Consider the following 27483-nt stretch of genomic DNA (forward strand, 5'->3'; position numbering starts at 1 on the left):
AGTCCCTAATACACATAAATGGTGAGTTAATTAATTAAAAAGGAAAAGAAGAAAGAAAAGAAAAGATTTAGGGAACATGGGAGTTGAATCAATTAAAGTTCCCTATGTTATAATTGGCACGTAGATTATAGCCCTTGATACAAGACTAAATGTATTGTAAATGCATGTCACAGTTGGGCAAGAAGCTAGGGAACAAGAGGAAGAAGTTCCCCACTGCCTGCTGTAGATTTTTGGAGGCGTATCAGGGCTGTGCCGGATTGACAGGTGAGTGGGAGTCATGTACTTTGCACCATGAGCATCCTTAATTCATTTTCATGAATGTCACCAAGTGTGAATTGATTCCACTTGAGCATATTGATTGATATTGTAGTAGATTTCTCTATAATCTTGATTCTCTATGCTTGATTATTCTGTACATGCATTTGAGGGAACATTGAGAGGAATTACGAGGGGTTGATGAGTAATCAAATTGATTCCGAATTGTGAAATGATTTCTTTTGTAAATTGATTTCATTTCCTCTATTTTAAAGACTTGTGAGTCGTAGCTTGATTATACTCTTTTATGAGTAATTAAATTGGTTCCAAATTGTGAAATAACTTCTTTTGTAAATTGATTTCATTTCCTCCATTTCAAAGATTTGTAGAGCCTTTTTAGTGGTATATTGAGTTGTATTGCACTTCCTTGACCCTCATTCCTAACCCTGATGTTAGTTTATGATTGGGTCATGATCGAGTGAGTGGTAATCTTGATTATACTCCTTTTTAGTAGAGTATTGGGAGGGTGCATTATGGCATTTATGCATGGCTTGGCAGTATCTGCAGGACACCTATAGTCGATGGGGTTGAACATCGGCCTTTGTGCACATAGTAGCCTTCTGGGTGGGCGGAGCCCAGTCCCTTCCTAGGGGGGGGACACGGCCCTAGGCGTAGGATCGGCCGGTCCTACGACTTATATTCTGCTTGCCGCCGGGCATAGTAAGACCCCGCGAGGTGCAGTATGGCTTTCCGCGGATGTAGAATTCCCGCGAGGTGCCGTTTAGTATATAGATGTGAGATGGATTTCTGTCCTGGATACTGGCCGGCATTTATATGATCAGTGTGGTGTCTTATCCTGCATATGCATGTGACAGTAGGAAGTTGTTGCTGGTTCGCCTGGGGCGTAAAACCCACCTCCCGATAGCTGTCTAGCATTTATGTTATCGGTATGGTGTCTTATCCTGTATATGCATGTGACAGTAGGGAGTTGTTGCTGGTTCGCCTGGGGCGTAAAACCCACCTCCCGACAGCTGTCTAGCATTTATGTTATCGGTATGGTGTCTTATCCTGCATATGCATGTGACAGTAGGGAGTTGTTGCTGGTTCGCCTGGGGCGTAAAACCCACCTCCCGACAGCTGTCTAGTGATGATTTACATATTGGTGTGGTGTCATATTCGATGTATGCATATGGCAGTAGAGAGTTGTTGCTGGTTCGCCTGGGGCGTAAAACCCACCTCCCGATAGCTGTCTTGTTGATGATTCAGCCTATTGACACCTGATTTATATGATTCAGTACTATGACATGTTGAGCATATTCATGAGTAGCATATATGTTGACTTGATTATTCCATATATGCTTCAGATGAGTTGATATTGATTGTGGTGATATTGATGACTTACTCCATATTCTCTATGTTGAGATCATGTTCATCTTATTATTGATCTTGAGATTTCACCTCGAGCCATGATTATATCTGGTCTCATGTGCATTGTACTCTCTACTCCACTCACTGAGTATTTATATACTCACTTCCCAGTTTGGTGTTTTTGATTGCAGGGCAGGTATTGTATAGAGAAGAGCAGGATTAGTGGTTGCCTGCTAGCTGTGCCACTCCATAGTATAGTATAGTATAATGTAAATAGAGGTTTATACCTTTTGGTGTATTATAAACCTTCTATTGTATATAGTGCATAGTTACAGTCATAGATCCTGTTGTGGATATGGGTTTGACCATGGATGGAATGGGAACCAGATTTTTATACAGATGAGTTATATGCCTGAGATAATGTATTGATATATATTGTCCAGGTTCATTATGTGACGGATTATGTGATTGCTGCTCTGACAGGTAGTGTGTTGTATGTATTGAGATAATCCTGATAGGTCACTATAGGAAAAGTATCATTTTGTGCATGTATCATGCCAAATTTTTCAAGATCTATTGATGATTGATAGGTAGTAGGGTTCTACGCGGTGGCTGGTGGCCTTATGCCTACCCGCACTCTAGGACCGTCGCGGCGGCCCGCCGGGAACGGGGCGGGGGTCGTGACAATTTGACATGCTTATAATAAGAAATGAAAAAGTATTACATATAGAGAGTATTTAAATGCAATATATTGAGGTAATTAGTGATGTACTTTCACTTTTAAGTGAGATCATAATTATAAAAATTCAATTAAAATTAATAAAATATTAATATAATCTAATAACCTGCGTTGATATGGGCATGTACAATACTAATGATAACTGATAAGTGCTTTTCATTAATGCTAGCATAATAAATATAGTTATTAATAATATCATTAATTTCTATATTAATTTAGGAATACTAATGAAAAGTTTTTTATTTAATATAGTTTAAGAAGTTAATAAGCTTTTTATTAATAATATTATATTGTTATATTTTAATAAAGATCAGATTAAATAAAAGCCCTATTTATTATCCGAACTAAAGAGCTTTATCAATAATGTGATTAATATAGCACATATGTGACGGATGGAAGTTTTGCTTTAGCATAGCCTTCATTTTTAATGTATGTATATGTATGTGTGTGTGTGTGTGTGTGTGTGTGTGTGTGTATTAGATAATAGATTTTTATGCTGCCAAGGAGGAAGCACTATTAGCTCCTCAAGAAGACAACCTTTATAATGAATATATCGCCATTCTTTCATCCTTGTAGGCTGTGGCCCTCTTGGAAATACGAAGGCCTGAATGGAGAGAAGTCCACTGCCAGATATTCAAAAAGAGGCGGGTGATATTAAAATTATTCTCGGAAATAACAGCGTTATAAAATGCCGCCATAACATTACTTAACTATGATTTTACGATTATATCCCTGCTCTCTCGTATCATAAAAAAAAAAAAGAAGCTTTACTGCCTCGCTCGATTTATCAAAGTCAGAACTCAGAAGCCTCTTGCGAATTATTCCCTCTCCTCTCTTTCCCCTACTCTTCTCATCAACGCGAGACACCCAATTATTTCCCCATTCGCCGCGGCGATGTCTTCCACCGTCAGAATGATAGGCAAGTTACTGCTTCCATCTCCCTTCCTCCTCTCCTCTCTCTCTCTTTCTTTTCCTCGTTGCTGTCTATTAATCTCGCTAATTCCCACTCTTCTCAAATCGCTGGAGAGAAGACATTGCCGTCAACCTCACAGGTGAATTAGCCATTACTCTCTCGTCTAGTTTTCTTTTCCCATTCACCAGAGCTTAACAAAATCTCAAAACTAGAGATCAAAATTTTGCTGCAGATAATATGTTCAAGGGGATATACAATGGCAGGCAATATCACGTGGCAGACATCCCGGCTGTGCTGGCCAGGGCGTGGAGTGCCGGCGTCGACCGCATCATCGTGAACTCCGTCTCTCTCCTTTCAAGGATATTGCTTCTTTTGTACTCGAGCTTATTAATCTCTCTCTCTTTTTTTTTTTGAAATGTAAAAGGTCACAGGGGGTTCGCTTGAGGAATCAAAGGAGGCCCTCGCCATCGCAGAGACCGATGGTTTGTTTGCTATGGTTTAGCTGCATGCTAGCATATGACTTGTTCGATTTAATTCCCCAGATAAGCTAAATCAGTTTACTGTTTTTGATTCTCTGCTATTTCGTGCAGGACGACTCTTCTGTACAGTTGGTGTGCATCCCACTAGATGCAAGGTGATTAGTCTCCTTTAGCTGGTCACTAAATGGTAATAGACTGTGATTTTTAGCCAATACCAAATTGAATGTTTAGTCCTTTTACTGTTTTTTTTTTTAGGAGTTTGAAGAGAGTGGTGATCCTGAGAAGCACTTTCAGACACTTGTGTCGTTGGCCAAAGAGGGAATTCAGAAAGGGAAGGTAGGCTCTGCCTTCACGGTTTCTTGTAATTGGCATTCAGTCATGTATTAGAACTATATGCTGTTGTTTTGAGGACCGGGGAAACTCTGTTCCTTCTCAAGAAAACTGTTCTGTAAAATTAGCAAAAGGAAATGCTCGTTGAGCCTATCTACTGGCATCTTGAAATGTCCCATGTGGGTTCTTCCCTTCGAGAACATTTTGATGTTATATAGAAAAAGCATTTTCTGAAACATTGAGGGAAGTTGACAGACATAGTTACTGTGGAGTTATGGACGAGATGAAACTGAGAGAATATAACATGGACTGTGACAATTTGAGCACCATGTTTTTTATATGTATGTTAAACATAACCTTGAAGGAAGTAGATTACATAGGTTAAGCAAATGTCATATTGGAGGATATGAAGCTTGATGCTGCATATTTGAAAAAAGGGCAGCTGTTGGCATTTGAATAAGTACATAAGACGAAGCCAGCTTTCACATCTATTTCTAAATGAAAGATCATATTTGCTTTCGTTGCTACTTCTGGATTATGAATTAGGAGAATTTCTTTTCCTTTCTTTTTTTTAGTATATGCATCACCGAGCATAAAGTATCTCTGTATTGGTCTGAACCTGTAAAATTCAACTTTGATGTAGGTGGTGGCAGTTGGTGAATGTGGACTGGATTATGACAGGCTTCAATTCTGCCCTTCTGAAACACAGAAGAAGTATGTTGAAAACTCATTTTATAATTTTATAAAATTTTCTCCCTCTTGCTCTTTCTCTGTGCATGACCATATACATGCATATGCCAATAGGCAATAGAACAATTCTATTATAGATATATTGAGACATATTGTCATAAATGGGCCAGGTATCCAATATAACACATCTGTACACTAAAAAATTATGCAAAATGTTGAATATAAATGCTCTACATACTTAGATAGCACTTTTAAATTACAATGGACTAACAGGATAAACTATGTCCCGAAGGAATGAACTTGACAAAGCTGGAGGCAGCTAAAATTTAGTCATTAAGTATTTAATGCAGTGTCCAGGTGGTGCAATCCAGGTTAATGTTCTAGCAAGTATATGAAGCTTTCAGAAGTAATTGGTTATTATATACATGTACTCACCTGCCCTCCTTTGCATAATAGCTTGTAAATGCGGTTTTAACCATGATCAAGAGCTTTCTCATGGTTTCAACTATGCTAGACTGTGCTGCTGAACTTTTAATACACAAAAGCGTGATACTCTGAGATTAAATGATGTCTAGCATGCCTTCCCATGTGGATGCACACGCGCATGCAGCACATTCTCATGCATACTCACTCATGGTCATAGGCCTATCCATGATACACGCATCCATGTTATGCATGCTAACGTTGACTCTATGCTAGTATTATTAATATTTGCAATGCTTTTCATTTAGGTACTTTGAAAAGCAATTCGAATTGGCAGAGGCTGTGAAACTACCCATGTTTCTGCACATGCGTGCTGCTGCTGAAGACTTTTGTAACATTTTAGCTCAAAATAAGCACAGGTAATCATGGAGACTGCAAAACCAAATGGTTTTGGTTTTGTAACACTCCAACTTCTTCCAGTTCTGTTAATTTTATGAACATCATATGGATTTTGAAATCCAAATAGAGTGACTAGGTAAAGTCATGGGCAAGCTTCTCCTGTAAACATGAGCATGATTTGTTGACAAGCTTGACCTGTAAAATAATGACTAAGCCAGGTCTAGAACAAGCTTTACCAAATCATTTTAGGTTTTGTAACATCACAACTTTTTCCAGTTCTGCATAGTTTAGGAACATCATATTAATTCAAATCCAGATAGGTGATGGTGCCAAGTCATAGAAGAGCCTTACTTATAACATTAATGTGATCTGGTTTTCCATCATTTGGAAACTCATTGATCGAGAACTTGAAGGCTACATTTGGTGAGAAAACTCCCATCTTATCGAATGGCATAATTAGCAGGCTATTTTTTAAATCCTTCGTTTTTAAAGAAATTAGGGACGGTGGGTAATACCATTTAAACCCCCTTTGCCTTGTACTGAGTGATACAACCAGGCAGCAGGTCCTAGGGAAGCAGTATAACCTCTATAGAAAGAAACGTGGATCATACTATCCCCAGAGGAGTATCTAAAGATTACAAAGCAAATATAGGAAAATCTGCTTTCTCAAACTTATAGAGACCTTACCAAGATCAAGATGACCTTGGTATATAAACCGGCATCAAAAGTAGCAGTAACAGTTACAGGACACTAAATCAGATTGCCTTTGCAGCTGCATATTCAAAAGGCAAACAACAAAAATAAACTCTTTTCATACAGATTGTTTTTCTGTTTACCTTCATTAATCTGTTCTTACTCTTGATCTTGTAAATAACCACTATTAATATTTTTTGTGGAAGATGAAATTTCATCAAGCTGATTGAAAATTCATTAGTTTTAGTTGAAGTAACATAGGTCTTTACCAAGGTGTGCCGAACCCGGCTGAACTGCTCAGTTTGGGCTGTACTGAGCCGATTCAGTGTGGGACCAGGTCGATTCAGCTGTGGGAGTCAGAATCGGGTTCGACTGTGGAAGTTAGAATCGTTCTCAAACTGCTCGGAACCGGTCTGAACCCGCCGCGAACCGTTCGGAGCCAGCCGGTTCGTAGTGGAACTGGTGTGAACTGCCTGATTCGCAAAGCCTTCTCGGGCCTTCCTTCACCATTTCTTCAAACCTCCCTCTTTCGGGCCAAAAAAATGCGCTGATATCGACGATTCAAGGAAGATCCAACCTAAAACAAGGCATGCCTCTTCTTTTCTACCTTATGAGACCACCATTTATTGGATACAACCATAGAATGGTCTTCAATTCACTGATGAGTTTCAGTTTATGCATGCTACACAGGATATGGATTACAGTACACAATCTGGTAGAGCCCGTGAGGATATGCTTGCATATAGGAGACGAGCTCGAGATCATTCAGGAGGACATGATGCAGCTGCAGATGACCTCGCACGTGGAGTAGGATTTATTGACATATCAGGTTCCGAGTCGTCAATTGGATCATATTATCCGCAGCTACAGGCAGCTTATGATCCATACGGATATAGATATGGATATAGTGTGTCTGAAGCATTGTCTTCCGGTGCTTATTACCCTACGCAACTTGAAGTATCTTACGAGTCGAATTTTGCTACCGGCATATTCGGATAGACTTCTTTATAGCTGTATTATCAGTTAGATGACACCTCTTAGAGCCAGAGATTTATCGAGAGATCTGAGAGTGGTTATAACCCAGAGTGCGTTCTTTGTGGAATGAGTGTAAAAGACTACAATGCCGCTTGTTTAGAGGGATGAGCTAATGTGCCTTCTGATTATGCTAATGATTGATATATCTACGAGAGGCATCGCCACTCGATGAGATTTTAGATATCGGTATGTATGTTGTACTTTAAATATATGTAATTGATTGTATTTTATATTTTGTATCTCACTAATTGAATTTATAATATTTTATGTTGCTTTTTGTAGCATGCAACATTTCACTAATTATTTTATATTTTGCATCACTCTAAAACATCAAGAGGTATCATTTAGGTTGTATCGGGATCACATAAACATAAAAAAATAAAAAATATCAAATTATACTTAAAATCATTGATAAAGTTGAAAAAAATGATTACCAATATATCAAACCTAAAAAATATTGAAAAAACATGGCGTGCCGGTTCGGAACCAGCACATCTCTGCGTAGCGTGCGTTGGTAGGGTCCCGAACTGGTACGATACTGAACCGGCCGCCAACTGGTATGGGTCCTGGTACTGGTTTGGCAGACCTTGGTCTTTACTGCCTTTTCCTATAACTAATGGGAGTTGTAGGCCTTTCATGCTCATAGATTAATTAGTTTTTATAAGCTAAGATAGGTGTATGTGTGCAGATGTCTCTTTCTGTGCATTTACATTTGTATGCACAAGCTATAACACTAGGTAACGCTTTGAAAAATCACTTTTTGTTTATTCAACAGGTTCAGTGCTGGGGTTGCTCATTCATTTACTGGTAGTGCAGAAGATCGTGACAAACTTCTATCATTTGATAATCTTTTTATAGGTGATCAGTTAAGCTCTTTATCCGTGCCTTGCATATTAGAACAACTGTCAATTTTATCACATTGTTAAGTAGTTATGGAATTTGTCCAGTGGAGATCATCTTGGAAGGCATTGTTTTACAAAATGGCAATTTGACTGTGTTGCATTTTCTCTCTCCTTCAATTGGAACAGTTTCCTTCAGTTGTGACACCATTCTTGAGTTTCTAATATGCTCATGTCATTCTCTGAATTGTGATTGAGAAATTGTCCATTTCACTTGTTTTACTTATTATACTCCATGTGAAGTTGTGAACTGCATGTGGTCTTTGTCTTGGTCAATTTATATGAATTTGGAAGAATGCCAGTATAAGCAGTCCAAATCAGAAAGGTTCTGTAACCAACAGAAAGCAGTCCAAATCAGAAAAGTTTTAAAAGTTCCTACATCTATGACTGAATAGGTGTTAATGGGTGCTCTTTGAAGACAACTGAGAATCTTGATGTTCTGAGAGGCATTCCAATTGAGAGGATGATGATAGAGACAGACTCACCATACTGTGGAATCAAGAATACTCATGCCGGCATAAAATTTGTGAAATCAGTCTGGCCTTCTAAGAAAAAAGAGAAGTATGAGCCTGACTCAACTGTTAAAGATCGCAATGAGCCTTGTATAGTTAGGTAAGTAAAACTTATCTCAATATTTGCTTTATGAGCTTTTAATATTCTGACTGTGTCTCATCTATTCATCTATTTCCAGTAGTCAGAAGTCTGGTGTGTAACTAGTTACTCAAACTGTCACTATGTGACATTATCAACTAATGAATGCATTGCAGTTATATGTTAAGAATTTATCTATGTATATTTGTAACTTTGATTCATTGACTTGAACTCGTTTTTCCCAAATAAAGGGATTTCGTTGAGTTAATGCCATTTTATCATTACTTGTTCTTTAGCCAACACTTGTAATGATAAAGGAGAATTATATATGCTAGCTGAAGAACAAATAGCATTAAAGGAAGCATCTTATATAATTTAGTTATGTAATCTCTTTGGCATCTAACTGTTACATCTAAAACCTTTCTTAGTTGCTATATATTAGTATCTCCATCTTTCTTCAGGGAGATACACATGATTCTAGTAACTGGTTCACAAGTTGTATAATGCCTTCAGTGGCTTTAGCCCTTAGCAACAATGCTAAATGGATCGACTTATAGCCATGAACTGATATTTCTGGTTTTTGTTGCTTGGCTTGCCTGATATGCTGCTTCAGAATAACTGTCTAAATTTTGAAGCAAATACTTGATGTTAATTAAAAGGCAATGTATTTAACCTAAGTGCTGAGTTATGGACAAGATTGTCCTAGAAAATATACAGATGAATAGAGAAAATGCTTAGTGGTCCTTTTACTGCCTTCTATGTAATGTGGAAGCAGCACATACTATGCCAGCTCATTGGTTCTCGCTTGACAACTTGGTTACACAAAATTACTTGTAAAGATTTTTTGTGTCATAATTAAGTGAATTTGATAACATCAGTTATTAAGTTGTTTCAATTGTCAATTGATATAAAATTAAGGAGTATGTTAAAATTCTGATTTTGTTAATCCTCCTATTTGAAAAGAGGATCTGAATGATCTTCCAATCCTTCAGATGAGATTAGGTCATCTTAATTTTTTCAGATTACATAGAAAATGGAAAGAAAAGAAGAAAAGTCAAATAACTTCATTTCGGTTAGAATTTCAATTCTTCTTTGTGTTCTGATCTTGTCCAACTGACTAAAAATAATTTGTTTATCTTCCTTCTTTGTCTTGTAAAGCAATTTATGTCACCTAAATATGTCTAATATATGACTTCGCCTTGTCCACAAACTGTATACCGTAAATTAGATTGGAAGGCTAACTATTCATGATTGTTATTAATGCTTTAAGAATTGCAAGAAAATCAGTGTAATATAGACTCTAAGACACCCTAAAGTTTTCATCTTTCCTTTTTGTTATTATCATCTTTGTATTGATGCCATTTGATGTTTATGCATGATGTTTGCAATGAAAAGTTCGAAAGCTAGATCTTTTTTCTTTGTACAATTTTTTGACTTCCTCAATGTGAAGTTCTTTTGTTGGTGCAACCAAATGATTAGCCAAGATGAAGTTCAGTGGGTTGCTTCATGATTAAAATCATGACCATGATTATTGATTTGATGATATGAACATCATATTATTGGTATCTATTTGTGTGGGAACTTGATTTGCTGACTACCACATGCTAATATTCTATTGTGACATAGAATGTGAATATTCTCAACTTAAAATAAATGGAGATCATCTAATTTCTGGAATCTGATGTACATATGGTCATTCAAGAAAGTCGTGGCAATCCAATTTGGGTTTCTCATACGATCTACATTGGGTTGAGGAGAAAATTAGGGTCCATTGTTTTTTGCAAAATTAAGTCCTATGTTACTTGTACATACAATACATACATGGATGCATGCATGCAAGCATGTAACTTGTACACAGATGGTTACATGCTTACATAGTACTTGAACACTATACCTTTTTCCATGCGATTATACATGCTATCGTAAGAAAGGTTGCGTAGTGTATCGAAAGTTAACAAAAACATAAAAGTTATTTGCGGTAACTTTTTTTTTTTATTTTAAAATTCAAGGTCTCATTATTTCATTTTGTTGATATTATTTTTTTCGAATGATATGATATAAAATTGAATATTTTTTGATGACTTGCTGGCTTGGAACATTAATCCCTACATACCTGCAATAATGGTTCTTAAGATTTTTAATTATAATATTATTAATTAATTTTAAAATATAATTTTAGTTTTCAAAGTATAGCTTCTCATATTTTTGTTTCAAATTTTAGGCATAATTTAGCCCTCCATAACATCAAGAATTAAAACAATTAGATTAGTTTCAATGCTACTTCAACAATTAAACCCAAGCTAATCGATAAAACTTGCTCCACTGCATTTTTCCCAGCATCACCTTTCTGCTCTTCTCCTCCCAACCAAACCTTCCCTTACCTTCAACCGCACCTCGTCATCACCTTCCCAAACCCCATATGCTGACTACATGAGCCATATGTATTTGTAATATAAATTGTATATATTAAAAATTGAATGAAGGTACTAAGATGCTTAAAAGAAAGAGACACCAAAGTGTTAGATGGCATGACATGATGAATAGTAACCTTAGATTTCGTATTTTGATCTTCTACTCATGTTTTACGCAGAAAAATATATAATGGCTAGATGCCACTGCTAAAATCTGGAATCCTTTCAGTTACCTGTTTTTACATGCATATGCATAGAATTGTTAATTTGATAGGGTCATGTCCATCCGTCAACAAGTATCCTGCAATAATTCAAATAATAAAAAAGATAATAACTGTTCACCATAATTAAGAAAAAAGATGAAACCCCCAAAAAATTGTTGATTATGGAATCACAGGCATCCATTAGATTCTCCTTTGTCTTGAACTAGTAACATGATAAAGAAAATATATTCCAAAACATTTTTATTAGTTTATGGTATGATAACCATCCATCAGATATTTTATCCACTTGATTTGTGCATTGCATTTGGTGCGATCGTGCTTGCTGGTTAGATACTTATCCTTTTGATAACTACAAGTAGTTTTAAATAGGTCATGCAAATCCTTAAAATCTCAATCTTTCATCATAAAATACTCCTTTGTATGACTGCATCTCATGTATAGAGAGATGAAATGAGGGTTGCAAGGATTAGTGCTACATTAATGTCATGTCAAAGAAGAGGTGAAGGACCTGGCTAGGTCTGATACTCTGCTGCTGGACCGGTGCAGTGCATTCTCATATCATGCACCAAGATGTGTAAGATGCATCGCCACATGCTCTGAATGATTGTTGCTGTTGATACATTGCTTGTCTTCCAAATCTTTACGAGTGATTTGTGGGCAATTGGACATTTGGTCCAATGCAGTTCTAGCAACATATGTCACACCAAAAGTTTATGAGATACATGGTCACAATAACATTACATGGGCATGAATGTTGATGTATTATGCATTCACATTCACACATCTCAATTCGTGATGTTTGGCTAGTGCTGCATTGGATCTTCCAATGAGCATTGGATGTTCTCGTCCCATGATGAAAGAGAGGATGTATTATAGAAATATGGGTTTTGTTGACCACGTTTTCCTTTCCTTTCCTTTTTCCCCCTTTATTCCCCTTTTTTTCTTTTAAAGCATGAATGAAGTATCACCTGGCATTTCCCCATTTCCTCTGTTGTAGGAATCACCTGGTTTGTGGCTAGCTTGGGAGGGTGCGAGGCATGGTCTTTGGGTATGTTACAGAGTCAAATATTTCCATGCAATGATGGATTTTGGTGCCTGTAGTACATATGTTTTGGGGACTTTTATTAATGCATGGAATGTGAAAGGCAGGAAATCTAATGGATGCTGGGTGCAGCATGGGAGATGTATGGCATAACAGTTGATGAGTCTGAGGTAATCGATGGGAAAACAAATCCATCTGAGAAAACCAAAAATTTGAAAACGGAAAAGTTGAAGTACAGTCTAACAGCTCAAGAAAGGAAAAAGACTTCTTTTTTCATTTTTCTTTTGCAAGGATAAATTGGAGGACTCTACCCAGGAAATAGCGCGATGTGCTGATGGGAAGGTTTTGAGCATAAGGAAGAAATCCTTCCCCACCACGTATCTTAGAAAAGGATTCCATGGTGTGGATTATCTCTTTCTCAAACTGATGGTTCAGGTTACAGGAATGCCAGCCTTATCTCATTTATGTGGAAACTTACTAGCATCTCCATGAGTTGGTCATTTGGAAAAACTTAGCTTTGCAAGATCATAATGGTTGACATTATACTGTCTATGTTCCTGTTTGTGATGTATGCTCCCATCTTTTCCAATCTTTAGCTATTGTTCGACTTCATGTAATTTTAAGGAGGACCTGCATAAAGAATCTAATGAAAACATTGATTAAGTATATACAAGAGATCCCAAAAACAATTTAGATGATTACCATCTCTACAAAACAAAGAGAAAAAATCCTTTGATCTGTAAAAGTCTTTGTTGAGCCAGTTTGAATTCAATTTTATTTGTCAAAACCATACAGTTGTTGTATGTTCTTTGCTTTGTAATGGTCCAAATGCGAGGCCAATAAATGAAAGGAAAACTATGATAATGAGCTGACTGAGAGAGACGATTTGTACAAGAACTAGGTTTGAGCGAGTCGATCATTATTTCTATCGAAGTGCTTATCAAATAGTCCATATACGAATATAGTCCAGATTAATATGAGAATTAGTTAAAAAAATGTTATCTCCCGAATCTTGTTTAATGCATTTCATTTTACTTTACAAAATCTGGTTGCACAGCCCTTTTATGTCCATGTTTCATTTGTCAACTTAGGAAACTCTGGTCAGTTAATATCATTGTATACAGTCTGCACTTTCACAGGCACTCACTGTCATATATGGAAACCATAAGGTAGACTTAGATTTTTTTTTATTTAGGGGAAGTCTCATTGTTACTTCTTTATATATTTGATTGCAAAAATGTTGATGCCTTCTTTTCCAGGCAAGTCCTTGAGGTGGTTGCTGGTTGTAAAGGTATTGGTGATGCAGAACACTTGAGCAAAACATTATACCATAATACTTGCAGGTAATTTCAGTATGTTCAAGAGAAGGTTAGAATCTACCTTTATCTGATGTATGCATCTTAGTGAGCAGAGATAATAGGCTAGAAAAATGCTTTCACATAAAATTTTCCTATCTGATAGCATTTTGTCTGCTTCAACCTATTCCCTTTTTTTTTTTAAAAAAAAAAAATCCTTTTGTTGTTTTGCCCTTACTTTTCTCCATTCAGATCATGCTAGGTCATCCTATGTTCTTGTAGAGGTCTGAGCCAATTCCATCAGAACATCCAATTTTATCTGCCACATCTATTGCATATTCTGATCATAATATGAACAGCAATCCTTTTATTGTCCAACTACTGTAAGCTCAATGCTTTGAGCAAGTTACTGTTTTTTCTTCCTTTTTCTTATGTGTATGTCGCAGAAGTGGGGGTGCTTGACTGTTGAAAATAGTAGATTTTTCTCACTGATATTTTTCATCCTCTCCACTTTGGGAAGCATCCAAATTATCGACGGGCATGGAATGCCTAAAAAACTGCCATATATATTAAGATTGGTTGTTTTGCAGGAGGAATGACTGCTTATTTGATATTCAAATAACTTGATGTTTTCTTGGTGCTCATATCTATTTACAATTTTTTTTTTTAATTGTTTAAGTTCAACTACTTATTCTGCATTCTTTGACTTTAATCAAACATTCATTTTTGCAGGGTCTTCTTTCCCCAAGACTTAGATACAGCTGCAGATGCTCTTCTAGAAAGTGGTCTTAACATCCAGTGAAGAACTTGTATGAATTTGGCAGAAGAGGGACGTGTATCCATCATGGTGATCACTAAACAAGTCATATCACAAATGACTAGTGCCAAAATTGAAGTTCTCCATGGTTTTTTTTTCATGTTCTGCGATATACTTTTTTATTTTTTTTATTATTATACTTCCAAACATGTTGAGACTGTACGTATATATGACTTTCTATCTCAGTAGTTTGCAGCTGCATTGCAGCAATGAAATAAGCTGTGAAATTTTTTGATGTTTGTGAGGAAATTTATTGATAAGTGCTGCTACTATATCCAAATTGCCAGGTTCATGGACTACCATAAATCCTAATTATTAGAAAGAATACATTGTCTGCACTGTTGAACAGTCATGTAGGGTAACCAGAGCAACATTTTTAGATATATACTTGTGGTTCAAAAGTACAAGGAAAAAATTCACTGATACCATTGATTAAATGAATTTGATGCATTTTTTAGGTTGTATTGCAACTGGAAGCTTTTCTAGGAGTTTGCAGTTGATGTCACAAGTAATACACAATGAAACTGAATCTTATGAATCAAAGTGAGTGTCCATATTCATGTTAAGCAATATGGCTGGTCCTAATCAATCCAGTCCCACATGCATGCAGGAAAAAGGGCAATATTTTTATTGATCAGCAGCAAGCTTCCACAGAAATTAAATTACAGACTCTTCAAGTCCAACTAACCCAAACCAAAACTGGCAATCCCATACTGCAACAGAATTAACTAAGTTTAGAAAGTAAAAGACATTTTCCTAGTCAATTTCCAACATCCCAAGGCCTTTGAATACGAAATTATCTTCAAGACATAATGACCAGAAACATTGTTTAAGTTATTGCAGACCTTTCCATTTTTGATCAGAAGTTCATGATGTTCTGTAAATTTTTCACCCACAACACACCACCATACCCTCCAAATCACCCCATGATCTTGTAGAACTGCATTGAAGCATCATAGATCCCTACTCATCCAACCGTTCTTCAGTAGCTAACACTAGACTGCACTGAGCTTTCTTCTTTCCCAGACACCTCCAATGAAGCTGATGAGGCTTCTTGAGAGTCAACCTCTACTCCAGAGTCCTGTGAAGGACTGGCGGCCGGAGTCCTCGCTGCCGGACTCAATCGCAGAGGCCGCCCTTCGACCTCCTACATAACCAGAACACATTCAAATTCTTTTATTAGATGATGACACCCAATTACAGAGTGCGAATTATCCCAGATAGAAAAGGATGAGACTTGTACCACTCCATTCATGGTTTCCATGGCAGCCTGGGCCTCCTTGGCAGATGCGAAGGAGACGAAGCCGAATCCCCTGGACCTGCCGGTATCGCGCTCGAAGATGACCTTGGCACCAAGTATGCCAGGCTGCGCAGCAAACGCATTTCTCAGATCCTCGGAGGTGACGGTCCATCCAAGATTGCCAGCATAGATCTTGTGAGGGCTATCAATGTACCCCCGGGTCCTCATCCTCGGCCCCATCACCTCCCTCTCTCCTCCTCTCGGCACCTCCGGGAAGTTTACCTTCACTATCCTGCCCCCCACTTGCTGCCATCCAAGAAATCAATTTCACAAACACGTGATAGGAATGAAAGAAATGCTGAGAGAAGACTCACAGATCCATCGAACATCCGGATGGCTTCATTGGCTTCCTCGACGCTGCCCATGGTGACGAAGGCGAAGCCCCGGCTCCGGTCGGTGACGCGATCATAGATTACCTGGTATGGTTACAGATTCTCTTTGATCTCCTCCTCTAAAATTAGATCAAGAAGAATCATAAGGGATCGCGGGAGAGGAGGGATGGGGATTAGACCTCGACGGTCTCGACGGTGCCAGCCTGGCCGAAGACCTCGGCGAGCTGGGTGGGGGTCATGGAGAATGGGAGGTTGCCGACGTACAGCCGCGCCGCGTCCCGGGGTCGCACTGACTTGGTCGCGAGCGGCTGCTGCTGCTGCTGCTGCTCCTCGTCTTCGCCTTCTTCCACTTCATCACCGGCGTCCGGTTCGTAGCCGTCAGTGTCGGTGTACGCGGCAGCGGCGGAGGCGGCGGCGGCGCCGCGGAGGAGGCGGTGCTGGGAGAGGAGAGGGAGGCGGAGGATGGCTCTGAGGGGTGGTTTTACCGGGATAAGTTTGGTTTCGGGAAGGATAGTGGCGACGGCGGGAGAGCGGCAGGGAAAGGACGGGATGCCGTGGAGTAGAGAGCGGAAAGTAGCGGCGGCGGCCATCGTCGGAGGAAGGCAAACTGGTTGCCGACTTCGTTATACCGTCCTGCGGCTCGCCTGGATACGGTATCTTATCCTGAGGAGGAGCTACTCCACCTAGGTAACTCTCGCTGGCTCACTACGGTGAACTTGTGAGAGGTAACCTTACCGACCAAACCAAAGGTAGCTCAGCTCTGGGCGGCCAGAAATTCCAGTTGCAGCTGCTAGTCTGTAGAGAAGATGCTGATGCACCTACCGTCCAGATCATCCGAAAATCGAGTCGTTGAGGCTTTGAGAGAAGGGAGGGGACCGGTCGAGTTGCAATTTTGCAGTTAATCCCCTCACCCAAAAGTTCACCTCACATGAACTTTGACGCCTCCTATCCATCCCCCATCCCATTCTTGATAGTTGATACGACTTAGATTCACCATTTTTAAAATCTCTTCTAACAACTTAGCTTGTCAATCAGACGACAATACATATTCATCAAAATCAACGGCCATTCAAATTTCTGAACAATCAGTATGATTGATTACATCTCGATGCGACCTCAACATGCCCAAAAAGAAATATAGTAATCGATTAATAGATAAAGAAAGCGGCCGATCATGACGCACTTGAAAAGAAATACCTTAACAGCTCCGATCAGCAGATGTGGAAAGAGCTTAACTACTCATCCGCGAATTGTGCAACTCTAATTGTATAGATTCATTTTCTTTTCTTTATAAATATCAAGCATGGAGACCCTAAATATGATGAAAAATCTAAATACGATATTCTGATACTTCTATTTCTTTTCTATCTCTCCTTACTTGATTTAAGTATTAGAGGGTGGCAAGTTAGATATGTTCCGGCGACCCTTATATTCTGGCGACCCTCTGGCTGTTTTTAAGTATTAGAGGGTGCTACGCTCCTTCAACTCAACCGAGCAGAGTGGCTCATCTGTGAACTTGTCTTCATCTTAAAGTTTGGTGGAACAATAATTAGAAAAATACCAAAACTATCTGTTAACAGCTCTTCGTCCAAAACTATTAATAGTTTGTCTTCATCCATGTTAGAAGGAGAAGAGATGTGGAGAAAGGAGGAAAGTAAACTTCTTTTCTTATTTCTTGAAGAACAGCTATAGCCCTCCTTTTATATGGGAAGATGGTTATCGTGTACAACTCATATACAGCTACAGCTACAGTATAGGTCATCTACAGCTATAACTACAGTATAGGCTCCAACGGCTAGTTTACAGCTATAGCTAAGCTAACATCCTCCCTCAAACTCAAGATGGGAGCGAAGATGCCAACTTGAGTTTGCGAACCAAATCACGATGACGCCCCGGTGGATGTGCCTTCGTAAAGATATCAGCAAGCTGATCCGCAGAAGCAACATATATCAACTGAATAGTATCTTGCTTGATATGATGCCGAATGAAGTGACAATCTATTTCAATATGTTTTGTTCGCTCATGAAATACATCGTTACGAGCAATCTGCATGGCACTCATATTATCATAATGAAGAGGAGAATGGCTAGTCAAGGAAACACCCATATCATGTAGTAACCATCGAAGCCATAAGAACTCAAAGGTAGTATCTGCCAGTGCACGATACTCAGCCTCTGTACTGGAGCGAGAGACAACTGTTTGCTTCTTGCTTTTCCAAGAGATAAGAGATGACCCAAGTAAGAAACAATAACCTGTGGTAGAGCGACGATCTGTAGGATCTCCGGCCCAATCAGCATCAGAGTAGGCCTGTATATCTAGAGTGGAGTGGGCTGAAAAATAAAGGCCATGAAACAATGTACCCTTAACGTACCGAAGGATACGTAACACTGCTGCATAGTGTGTAGAGCGTGGGGCATGCATAAACTGACTAACCAGGGTGACTGCATAGGAAATATCAGGGCGTGTCACGGTCAGGTAGATGAGACTGCCAACCAATTGCCGATACAGAGTTGCATCTGTCAATGGTTCACCATCGGTGGGAAGAAGCTTAACATTCATTTCCAGAGGACTATCCACGATCTTGCTATCTGTCAACTCAGCACGAGATATCAACTCGGAAGCATACTTAGCCTGTGAAAGATAGTAGCCATCGGAGTTGGATGTCACCTCGAGACCAAGAAAGTAGCTGAGGGATCCTAAATCCTTCATTTCAAATTGCTGTCCAAGAAATTGCTGAAGTGTATGAATTCCTAACACGTCATCTCCAGTGATAACCATATCATCCACATATAGCAAGAGAAGAACAATACCAGCCTCGGATCGGCGAATAAATAGGGCAGAGTCATATGCACTAGGAGTGAAGCCCTGTTGAGTGAGGACTGAGCTGAACTTGGAAAACCAAGCTCGAGGAGACTGCTTGAGGCCATAGAGCGCCTTTCGAAGACGACAAACTTTTCCCTGTGGATGAATAAGACCTGGGGGAGGTTGTAGATACACTTCCTCAACTAAGTCACCATTGAGGAAAGCGTTCTTAACGTCCATCTGATGCATCTTCCATTGCTTAACAGCTGCAACTGCAAGTAAGAAACGAAAAGTGGTAAGACGTGCAACTGGAGCAAAAGTTTCCTCATAGTCAATACCATACTCCTGGGTGAATCCTCGAGCCACAAGACGGGCTTTGTAACGTTCCACTGAACCATCAGCGTGAGTCTTGATCTTATATACCCACTTACATCCTACTGCAGTCTTTCCAGGAGGCAAGTCAGTCAGATCCCATGTATGCGTATCATGAAGAGCTTGGAGTTCATTAGACATGGCCTTCTGCCAAAGGGGATTAGAACTGGCCTCGCGATAATTGCGAGGCTCATAGAAGGTAGCAAGGGCATAAAAACAGTGATAATCATTAAGATGAGACGGGGTGGATCTTACCCTATTAGAGCGGCGAAGAGTTGGAAGAGGCTCGGAAGTTCCGGTTGTGATGATCAGATCAGTGGACGATCCAGACTCTGTGGAATCGGACGTAGAAAGATTACCTGATGAGCTCTCATTACCTGCATCAGAAGGGGAATCTGGAAAGAGATCAACAGTGGATCTATTGAAGATGGAGGAATACTGAGGAGGACCCGTGAAGAGTGGAGATATGCTAGTAAACATCTTGTGTTCCCAAAATTGAACATGTCGGGATATACGAAGTCGCTTGGCTATGGGGTCATAACATCGATAGCCTTTATGTTCGATACCATATCCAAGGAAACAACAAAGACGTGAGCGTGGTCCAAGTTTGGTATGTTCATGTGAAGGAAGGAGAACAAAGCAAGCACAACCGAAAACTTTTAGAAAAGAGTAATCAGGGACTTTTTCATTAAGAACTTCATATGGTGATTTATTTGAGATAGTGGAAGAAGGTACCCGATTGATGGTATAGACTGCTGTAAGAGCAGCCTCTCCCCAAAAGGACTCAGGTAATGCGGCAGAAAGAAGGAGAGACCTGACAGTGTCCAAGATATGTCGATGTTTTCGTTCGGCACGACCATTTTGCTGAGAAGTATAAGGGCAAGACCGATGGGATACGGTTCCATCTTGTTTAAGTGCTTCCATAAATGAGGTAGAGGTATACTCCATAGCGTTGTCACTACGAAAGACTTTTATAGGTCGACCAAACTGGGTTTTGACCATCTGTTGAAAGTCACGAAAAATGTCAAGCAACTCAGAGCGATCACGTAAAAGATATATCCATGTATATCGTGAGTAGTCATCGATAAATATCACAAAATATCTTGATCCTCCCTTAGTTGGAACAGGAGCAGGTCCCCAAATATCAGAGTGTACCAAGTCAAAAGGTGCAGTGGAGAAAGAAACACTTTTAGTAAAGGATAAAGCATTTTGTTTTCCTAATTGACAAGAGACACAATCAAAAGGTTGAAAATGAACTTTTCCTAAATGACCACTCGAAACTAAAGACTGAACGCGAGATAGAGAGGCATGCCCTAATCGAGAATGCCAGAGACTCGAAGATACAGCAGCGACTGATGGGATAGGACTAGAACTAGGTACATGTAATGATGTGAGCTCAAACAAGCGGCCAATTTTACGCCCGGTCCCAACGAGCTGGCCCGTCTTCTGATCCTGCACATCACAACCTTTATCAGTAAAGGATACTTTAAGACCATGTTCCACAAGTTGACCAACAGATAACAAATTGAAAGACAATTTTGGAACAAGATATGTATCAGGTAAAGAAAGAGTAGGAGTAGAGACAGACCCTACATGACTAACATCCATATGGGAGCCGTTAGCGGTATATATCACAGGAACACGATTTAAGGTTGTTTTCAAAGGAATTAAGGAGGAATCAGAGGTCATGTGATTACAGCAGGCGGAGTCAATAAACCAGGAAGAAAGTTTACCTGAGATGGTAGAGAGGGCAGTGCGAGATAGAACCTGATGAACTATTGCCTCAATATCAGCTGTAGTAATAGATGAAGTGGGCATAGAAGAAGAAAAAGATGCAGAATCCGACGATCCAGTAGACGCAGCAGCTGCAATCCGGTATGGCGAGACTGTATAGGCTTTCTGAGCTGCTCTCTCGTCAGCCTGTTTCTTCCTGCACTCTGAGATCTTATGGCCTAGTTTGCCACAATAAAAACACTGTTTCTGAAATTTACTAGTCTTTCCCTTGTCTGACTTTGAAGGAGTAGCTGCAACTACTGGAACAGAAGCAGAATGAATGAGAGGAGTGGGTAAAATACCAGCTGATGTGGCCATAACCATATCAGTAGAAACACCTCGCCGAGTAGCTTGGCGAGTCTCCTCAGATATAAGCTCGGTGAGGGCTACCTCAACAGTTGGCCGAGGAGATCGATGAAGTAAAGAAGCCCTGGTGTTCTCAAATTCATCTCGAATGCCCATCATAAGTTGAATAAATTGCCGACGATCCCTATATTCCTGAAACTTCTTGGCAGAGTCCTCATCTGTAAAATTAGGATCAGCCTGGGAAAGCTGGTCCCAAAGACTGCTAATCTGTGAATGAAAGTCAAGAATAGATTGACCAGATGCTTGACGCAACTGGTGAATCCTAGACTCCAATTGAAACTGGAGAGCCAAGTCACTCGAGCAGTTATAGCGATTTGCCAAGAATTCCCATGCGAGCTTCGCATTTCGAAATTTGGGAAGAAGAGTTTGAATAGAAGGCATAGATGTATTAATGAACCAAGAGAGAATCTTATAGTGTGTACTCTCCCATTCTTCCCGTCGTTCTTCAAAATCAGCATCGGACTCTGTAGAAATCTGTGTAGGAGCCTTCTTGTCTCCGGTGACGAATCTCCATAATCTCCGCCCAATAAGAAAAACAGACATTTGTTGGGACCAAACATTATAATTGGTCCCATCCAAAATAACCTCAATAGGGCGTGTAACATCAGTTGACATAGCTATGATTGAAATCTCAAGCAACTTCTCCCTTCCCTTTTTTTGTTTTTGTTTTTTTTTTGTTTTGTTTTTTTTTTTGTTTTTTTTTGTTTTTTTTTGTTTTTTTTGGAGAAACGTGATGAGAGACTTTTTGTACGTTTCTTGTAGCTCGCTTCTCAGACCATGACCAAAATTTTTTCTATTTGCCTCTATACTTGGGACATGAGGATGGGCAAAAGAATGTACCTTGGGCAAAATGGCTGTGTCACGTCTCGGGTGTCAGAAAGACGTGACCAAGGCTCCTTGATCTTTCGCCTGCAGGGAGACTCGAGAAGCTGCTGCACAGGGCGGCGGGAGCAACAGCTTTATGTCACCTTTTGCGACGGGATGTGCTGCTGCGGGCGCCCAAGATTACGTCAGGAGGAAAAGACCAACGCGGCAGTGCAGCGGCAAGTTCTTGTGGCGGTTCCGGCTGTCGGACAACGTGAAGACGAAGAGGGCACCAAGGAGAAAAATGGAGTGCTCACGGCGACCGTTCCCAAGGAGAAGACCAAGAAGCCGGAGAATGGAGTGCTCACGGCCACCGTTCCCAAGGAGGAGACCAAGAAGCCGGGGAATATAGAGCGAAAGAAAGCCGGTTGCCTCTACAACGGGCAGCGGACAGTCCTCTTCTCCGGAGCCGGCGCCTGACGTCGAATGGGCTTCTCCTCCAGCGACAGACGGCGGAAGCTCTTGCACTGCTGCGGTAGGCCGGTTCTCCACAAGAAAAGGTATGGCTTCTAATGGAAAGCCACAGTGAGAGGAAGCACGTGCCAGATCCCAACGATCCCGACGATACCACCGCCGCCGAAGAAGAAGTGGCCGGCAGTGGCCTACGAGATGGAGAGAAAAAAAGATTGCTTCAGGATTTCTATGGCTCTGATACCATGTTAGAAGGAGAAGAGATGTGGAGAAAGGAGGAAAGTAAACTTCTTTTCTTATTTCTTGAAGAACAGCTATAGCCCTCCTTTTATATGGGAAGATGGTTATCGTGTACAACTCATATACAGCTACAGCTACAGTATAGGTCATCTACAGCTATAACTACAGTATAGGCTCCAACGGCTAGTTTACAGCTATAGCTAAGCTAACAATCCAGACCTCTTTGTTTCTTTTTTCTTTTTTCTTTTTTTGAGAAATCTGTAAGTTTCTATTTTTCCCTATTCTTCCTTTAAAACCTCTCCCTTTTCTTACGCATAACAAGTTCCCCTAAGAAAATTTGGAAGTGCACTCTCGATTTTTTCCCACTCTTTCGGGTACAAGAGTTGTGGTCACAACCAGAGGAATAGAAAGTAGCGAAGAGAAATGATTTCGTGCACTCACGGGAGGGGCCGAATATAAATGACAAAAGGAATATGACCAAAAATACTAGTATTTGAGTAAGTTAAATAGCACTATTAGTTACTTTCGGTTATTGATGGTTATCAAATGGATGAAAAGGCACGGAGCCTTAGGTGTATGAAAAGGTGCGGAGAAAATTATAAATACATGCAAGACTTTCAAAGCCAAACACCATCTTACGTTCTGCCTTTTACTTCTCTCCTACTGCATTTGACAAAGCGACTTCTTCTACTCTACCTATTTACCTCTATGCAAGTGGTTTTTTCTAAGGCCTTTTGATTTGTTCATTGGTCAAAGGTGGGTGCGTGGGATTGCTTGCTAAACGAATCAACAATCTAACGATAAGTATAATAATCCAGGACCTCATCTAAAAAAACTAGTCGGAAGGTATTTTTAGGCTATCTAGTTGTGTATATATATATCCAAGAACACCCCAACGGATAACTAATATGTGATTAAATATATGCCCATACGGGTCCTCACATACTCTACTCATTTAAACCCTAATGTCCTTATCCGGCTATCATCCAAATCCATCCAAATCTAATAAAAAGCACTATGATCGGCCCATGTCAGCTATAATGAGCTCGTGTTGCAGTATTTTCTAGTTCACATAGGTTATGAACTAGATCCGCTTTAATACCGTTTGTCACAAACCCAGGACCTCATCTAAAAAAGCTAGTCAGAAGGTATTTTTTAGATTTTTGAGTCTTGTATATGTACCCAAGATCTATCAAGTGTATAGCTAATGTAGGACTAAACACATGCTCCCATAGGTCTTTACAATAAATGATCCATCATCTATTTTATTAGTTAATTGGGACCAATAAGTTTTGGGAGAGAGGGGTAAGCAATAGAGAATAAGTAGTTGAGACAACTCTGTAATCGTTAAAGTAATTGTAGTTCAAGTTGTTTTTTAAAATCTTTAGTCTCATATTTGAAGAATTAATGCAAGTTAGACTCATTGCATCCCCAACTAAGTGATCTCTAGTTCAATTGGTGGACCAATGGAAGTTTTACGACATACACATGCCCATGCTCAGCTCAGTCATCCATGTAGTGTTCGCGCCAGTTGTGAGTACAAACCATGCCAGGCTTTTTTTTATTTACGAGATTTATTATGAGAACTTATTAGGTAGAATAATTCTATCAGTTAGGATTATAGACCACCCAATGAGAGCTCACCATGGCATCTATTCAAAATAAAAACACTGTCCACCCTTAGCCACACCAAAATTAACTATGGCTAGATTCTCAGATGTATGGCATGTGTGATCAATAAAAAGAATATTTTTTGGTTAAAGATAGAAAAAAAGGAAAGACTAAAAGAACCAAATTGTCACCTCTCCCCAGCCCACCATCGGACCTCAGCTCCATCTCGCTGGCCTCCTCCCTCCTCAGAACCAAACACCACTACCTCGACGCTGTCGTCGATCTATAGCTCGCTCCCCTGCCACCATCCTCCTCGCCATCCTTTTCCCAGCTCCATCTTGCCAGCTTCCTCCCTCCTCAGAGTTAATACCACAACCTTAACGCCATTGTCAACCATTGGCTCGGCCCCCACCGCCATCCTCCTCGTCGTCTTCTCCTTAGCTTCATCTCGTTGGCCTCCTCTCTCCTCATAGCCAACCCCACCACCTCAATGCCACCGCTGACTTCTAGCTTATCTCCCGCCACCTCTCCTTGCCATCTTTTCTTGACCTGGTGGCCCAAGCTGAGCACATGACAAACAACCGCATATTTCTAGTCATTAACCCTATAGGACATACAAGGCCTACTCTCCTTATTTTTTCATGTCATTCCAAACTTATTTTTTCATGTCACTCCAAACTTATTTTTTCATGTCATTCCAAACTTAGGCGGTGGTAGAATTAAATAATCTAATACATTTATTCAAAAGGAATACTTCACAATCATTAATAATAAAGTCATGCACAAATCAAATTTATTCAAGGAAAAGCTAATCAAATAACTTCTAATCCCTAAATTTCTCACCGCTCGACCCCAAGCTCCGTTGTATCTGAAAAAAATAGAAGAGAGGTAATGAGCTTGCGACCTAGTAAGTTTCCAAAATCTCTAGAAGGATCAAGCATAAAATAATTTTTTCCACAAACAATTTAACAATAACAAGATGCATTTGCCAATATAAATCTTTTTTTTTTTCAAAATATGCCATGTATAAGTGTAAGACGTAAACTCTCTCTTAGCCTTTGATGAATTTAGCCATGATCATCCTCGTGACAAGGCCCAAAGAGACTAGCCCCTAAATATAGAACACACAATTTATCAGCATGTGCTAGTGATCAGCCCCAATTGGCTAGGCCCGAAAGCAAATTAGCTTTGAATTACACAGTCATGTTTTACCTGATGACAAGGCAAAGAAACTAGTTCTAAGAATAAAACATGCGATCCAGCGATCAACCTCGACTGACTAGGCCCGAAAGGACTAGTTTTGCCAGCGATCAGCTTCGACTATCTAGGTTTGGAAGAAACTAGTTCCTAATGTATGGCCAATGATCAACCCTGTTGGCTAGACTCAAATTATAGTCAAACTAGAGAGTTTTTCAAACCATCTATAACAACCAGTTTTTCTTAAACATACTTATTTTCAGCAACATAACTAGAAGTTTCACATCTTATTTCCAAAAAAGGAAAATTATTCTCTTTCAAAAATTCATGCAAAATTAATACATGAGTAGTCATTTCTTTCCAAATATTATGCAGTATTAAAACAGGAATATCATCTCATCTCAACATTGCAATTATGTAAATAATTCATTATTTTCATAGTCATGCCAAAACAGGGATTTATGTTTGATCCATAATTTTTGAATTACCCTTTTTATGTAAACATGCATAATATTTATAATTATGCATATTTACCAAAATATTCAATTTTCAAATTGTTGCCCAAATAGACAACCCAAGAGGGGGGGGGGGGGGGTGAATTGGGTCTTAAAATAATTATAGCAATTAAAAGGTTTGTGAATAACTAATTAATGCTTTTTGCAAGTGGATTAATTAGATGCTATGTGCAGTGTATGAAATAAAAGTAAGAGACAACAAGACAATCACAAACACAAGAAAATTTATAGTGGTTCGGAGCTAACCCTTGCTCCTATGTCCACTCCCCAAGCCTCACTTGGGAATTCACTATAGCCCCTCGGATTACAGCCGGTTGTTTTACAAGCTCACAACCTAACTTGTTGTTTTACGAGATCACAACGAACTCGGTCGGTTTTTCCAGGCTCACCGACTAGAACCACCCGATTGTTTTTCCGGGATCACAATCAAACCCTTACACGTTGGTTTCAACCTAGGCTCACCAACAAACCTTTACACCCTTGATTCAATCCCCTGATTGAATCAAGTAAGGAACAAACGGATTGAAAAACAAACAGAAAAATACAGCTTCTAAACAAGCAGATATTCAGCGATATAAATAAGAGAGAAGTTAAGAGCCCTCAAACGAATTTATGAAGATGTAGAGGAGGGCTTCTCGAACTCGGGGTCTCCTCTTGAATGTCTTGAAGACTGAAGGAGACTTCTTTAATGCTGGAAAGAGTTGGTTGGATGGAGTTAATGGCCCCTCTTCCTTCTTTTCCTTTGAAATCCTTTGGTAGATGAAGATTTCTTGTTTTCTTTGAATGGAATGTCGCTTCTCTACCTTGCTACAGTTCTCTGTGGCTATTTAAGCCATTCCCCACGGAAACTAGCCATTAGACACAATCTTCTAGCCGTTACTGCACATTCTGCACATCCTGACAATGTTTCCGTTGGGATCGGAGTCGACTCGCGCGATCTGGAGTCGACTCGGCTGCAGCAGGAGTCGACTCATGCTTTTCTGGAGTCGGCTCGGCAACTGTTCCGGATTTGAATTAAAGTGCTCTTCTCGACTGGGAGTCGACTCGACTTAATTCGGAGTCGACTCCCCAAAGTCTGGAGCTGACCTGGCACTTTT

At 39.7% G+C, this 27483-nt stretch overlaps 2 protein-coding genes across 3 annotated transcripts; one reads left to right on the plus strand and one right to left on the minus strand.

Annotated features, from left to right (window-relative positions):
* The first annotated feature begins 3133 nt into the window (after positions 1 to 3133).
* LOC103722489 (putative deoxyribonuclease TATDN1) lies at positions 3134 to 14843 on the plus strand. Of its 2 annotated transcripts, XM_008813065.3 has the most exons (12): positions 3134 to 3281; positions 3394 to 3414; positions 3508 to 3608; positions 3700 to 3757; positions 3866 to 3909; positions 4010 to 4090; positions 4728 to 4798; positions 5506 to 5616; positions 8100 to 8182; positions 8619 to 8835; positions 13751 to 13834; positions 14519 to 14843. In XM_008813065.3, exons 1-12 carry the CDS (start codon positions 3257 to 3259, stop codon positions 14586 to 14588), a joined length of 966 nt encoding a protein of 321 aa, XP_008811287.1. In that variant the 5' UTR covers positions 3134 to 3256; the 3' UTR covers positions 14589 to 14843. The 2 variants fall into 2 exon arrangements, with proteins under 2 accessions (XP_008811287.1, XP_038987913.1); XM_039131985.1 differs by lacking the exon at positions 3394 to 3414.
* Positions 14844 to 15208: 365 nt separating this feature from the next.
* On the minus strand, positions 15209 to 17014 carry LOC103722491 (RNA-binding protein CP33, chloroplastic). Its single transcript, XM_008813067.4, has 4 exons — positions 16415 to 17014; positions 16218 to 16319; positions 15847 to 16149; positions 15209 to 15750 (listed from the first exon to the last, which is right to left on the minus strand). The coding sequence occupies exons 1-4, from the start codon at positions 16823 to 16825 to the stop codon at positions 15586 to 15588; spliced, it is 981 nt and encodes a 326-aa protein (XP_008811289.2). The 5' UTR covers positions 16826 to 17014; the 3' UTR covers positions 15209 to 15585.
* Positions 17015 to 27483: the final 10469 nt, after the last annotated feature.

The sequence above is a fragment of the Phoenix dactylifera genome, chromosome 11, assembly GCF_009389715.1.
Source record: "Phoenix dactylifera cultivar Barhee BC4 chromosome 11, palm_55x_up_171113_PBpolish2nd_filt_p, whole genome shotgun sequence".
NCBI lineage: Eukaryota > Viridiplantae > Streptophyta > Magnoliopsida > Arecales > Arecaceae > Phoenix > Phoenix dactylifera.

Excerpts from the sequence above, each read along its gene's own strand:
- LOC103722489 (XM_008813065.3), top strand. The coding sequence starts at position 3,257 with ATGTCTTCCACCGTCAGAATGATAG. Across the intron at positions 3,415-3,507 it reads CATTGCCGTCAACCTCACAG|ATAATATGTTCAAGGGGATA; the intron begins GTGAATTAGCCA and ends ATTTTGCTGCAG. Across the intron at positions 13,835-14,518 it reads TTATACCATAATACTTGCAG|GGTCTTCTTTCCCCAAGACT; the intron begins GTAATTTCAGTA and ends TCATTTTTGCAG.
- LOC103722491 (XM_008813067.4), bottom strand. The coding sequence starts at position 16,825 with ATGGCCGCCGCCGCTACTTTCCGCTCTCTACTCCACGGCATCCCGTCC. Across the intron at positions 16,320-16,414 it reads GCACCGTCGAGACCGTCGAG|GTAATCTATGATCGCGTCAC; the intron begins GTCTAATCCCCA and ends TAACCATACCAG. Across the intron at positions 15,751-15,846 it reads TGGAAACCATGAATGGAGTG|GAGGTCGAAGGGCGGCCTCT; the intron begins GTACAAGTCTCA and ends CTGGTTATGTAG.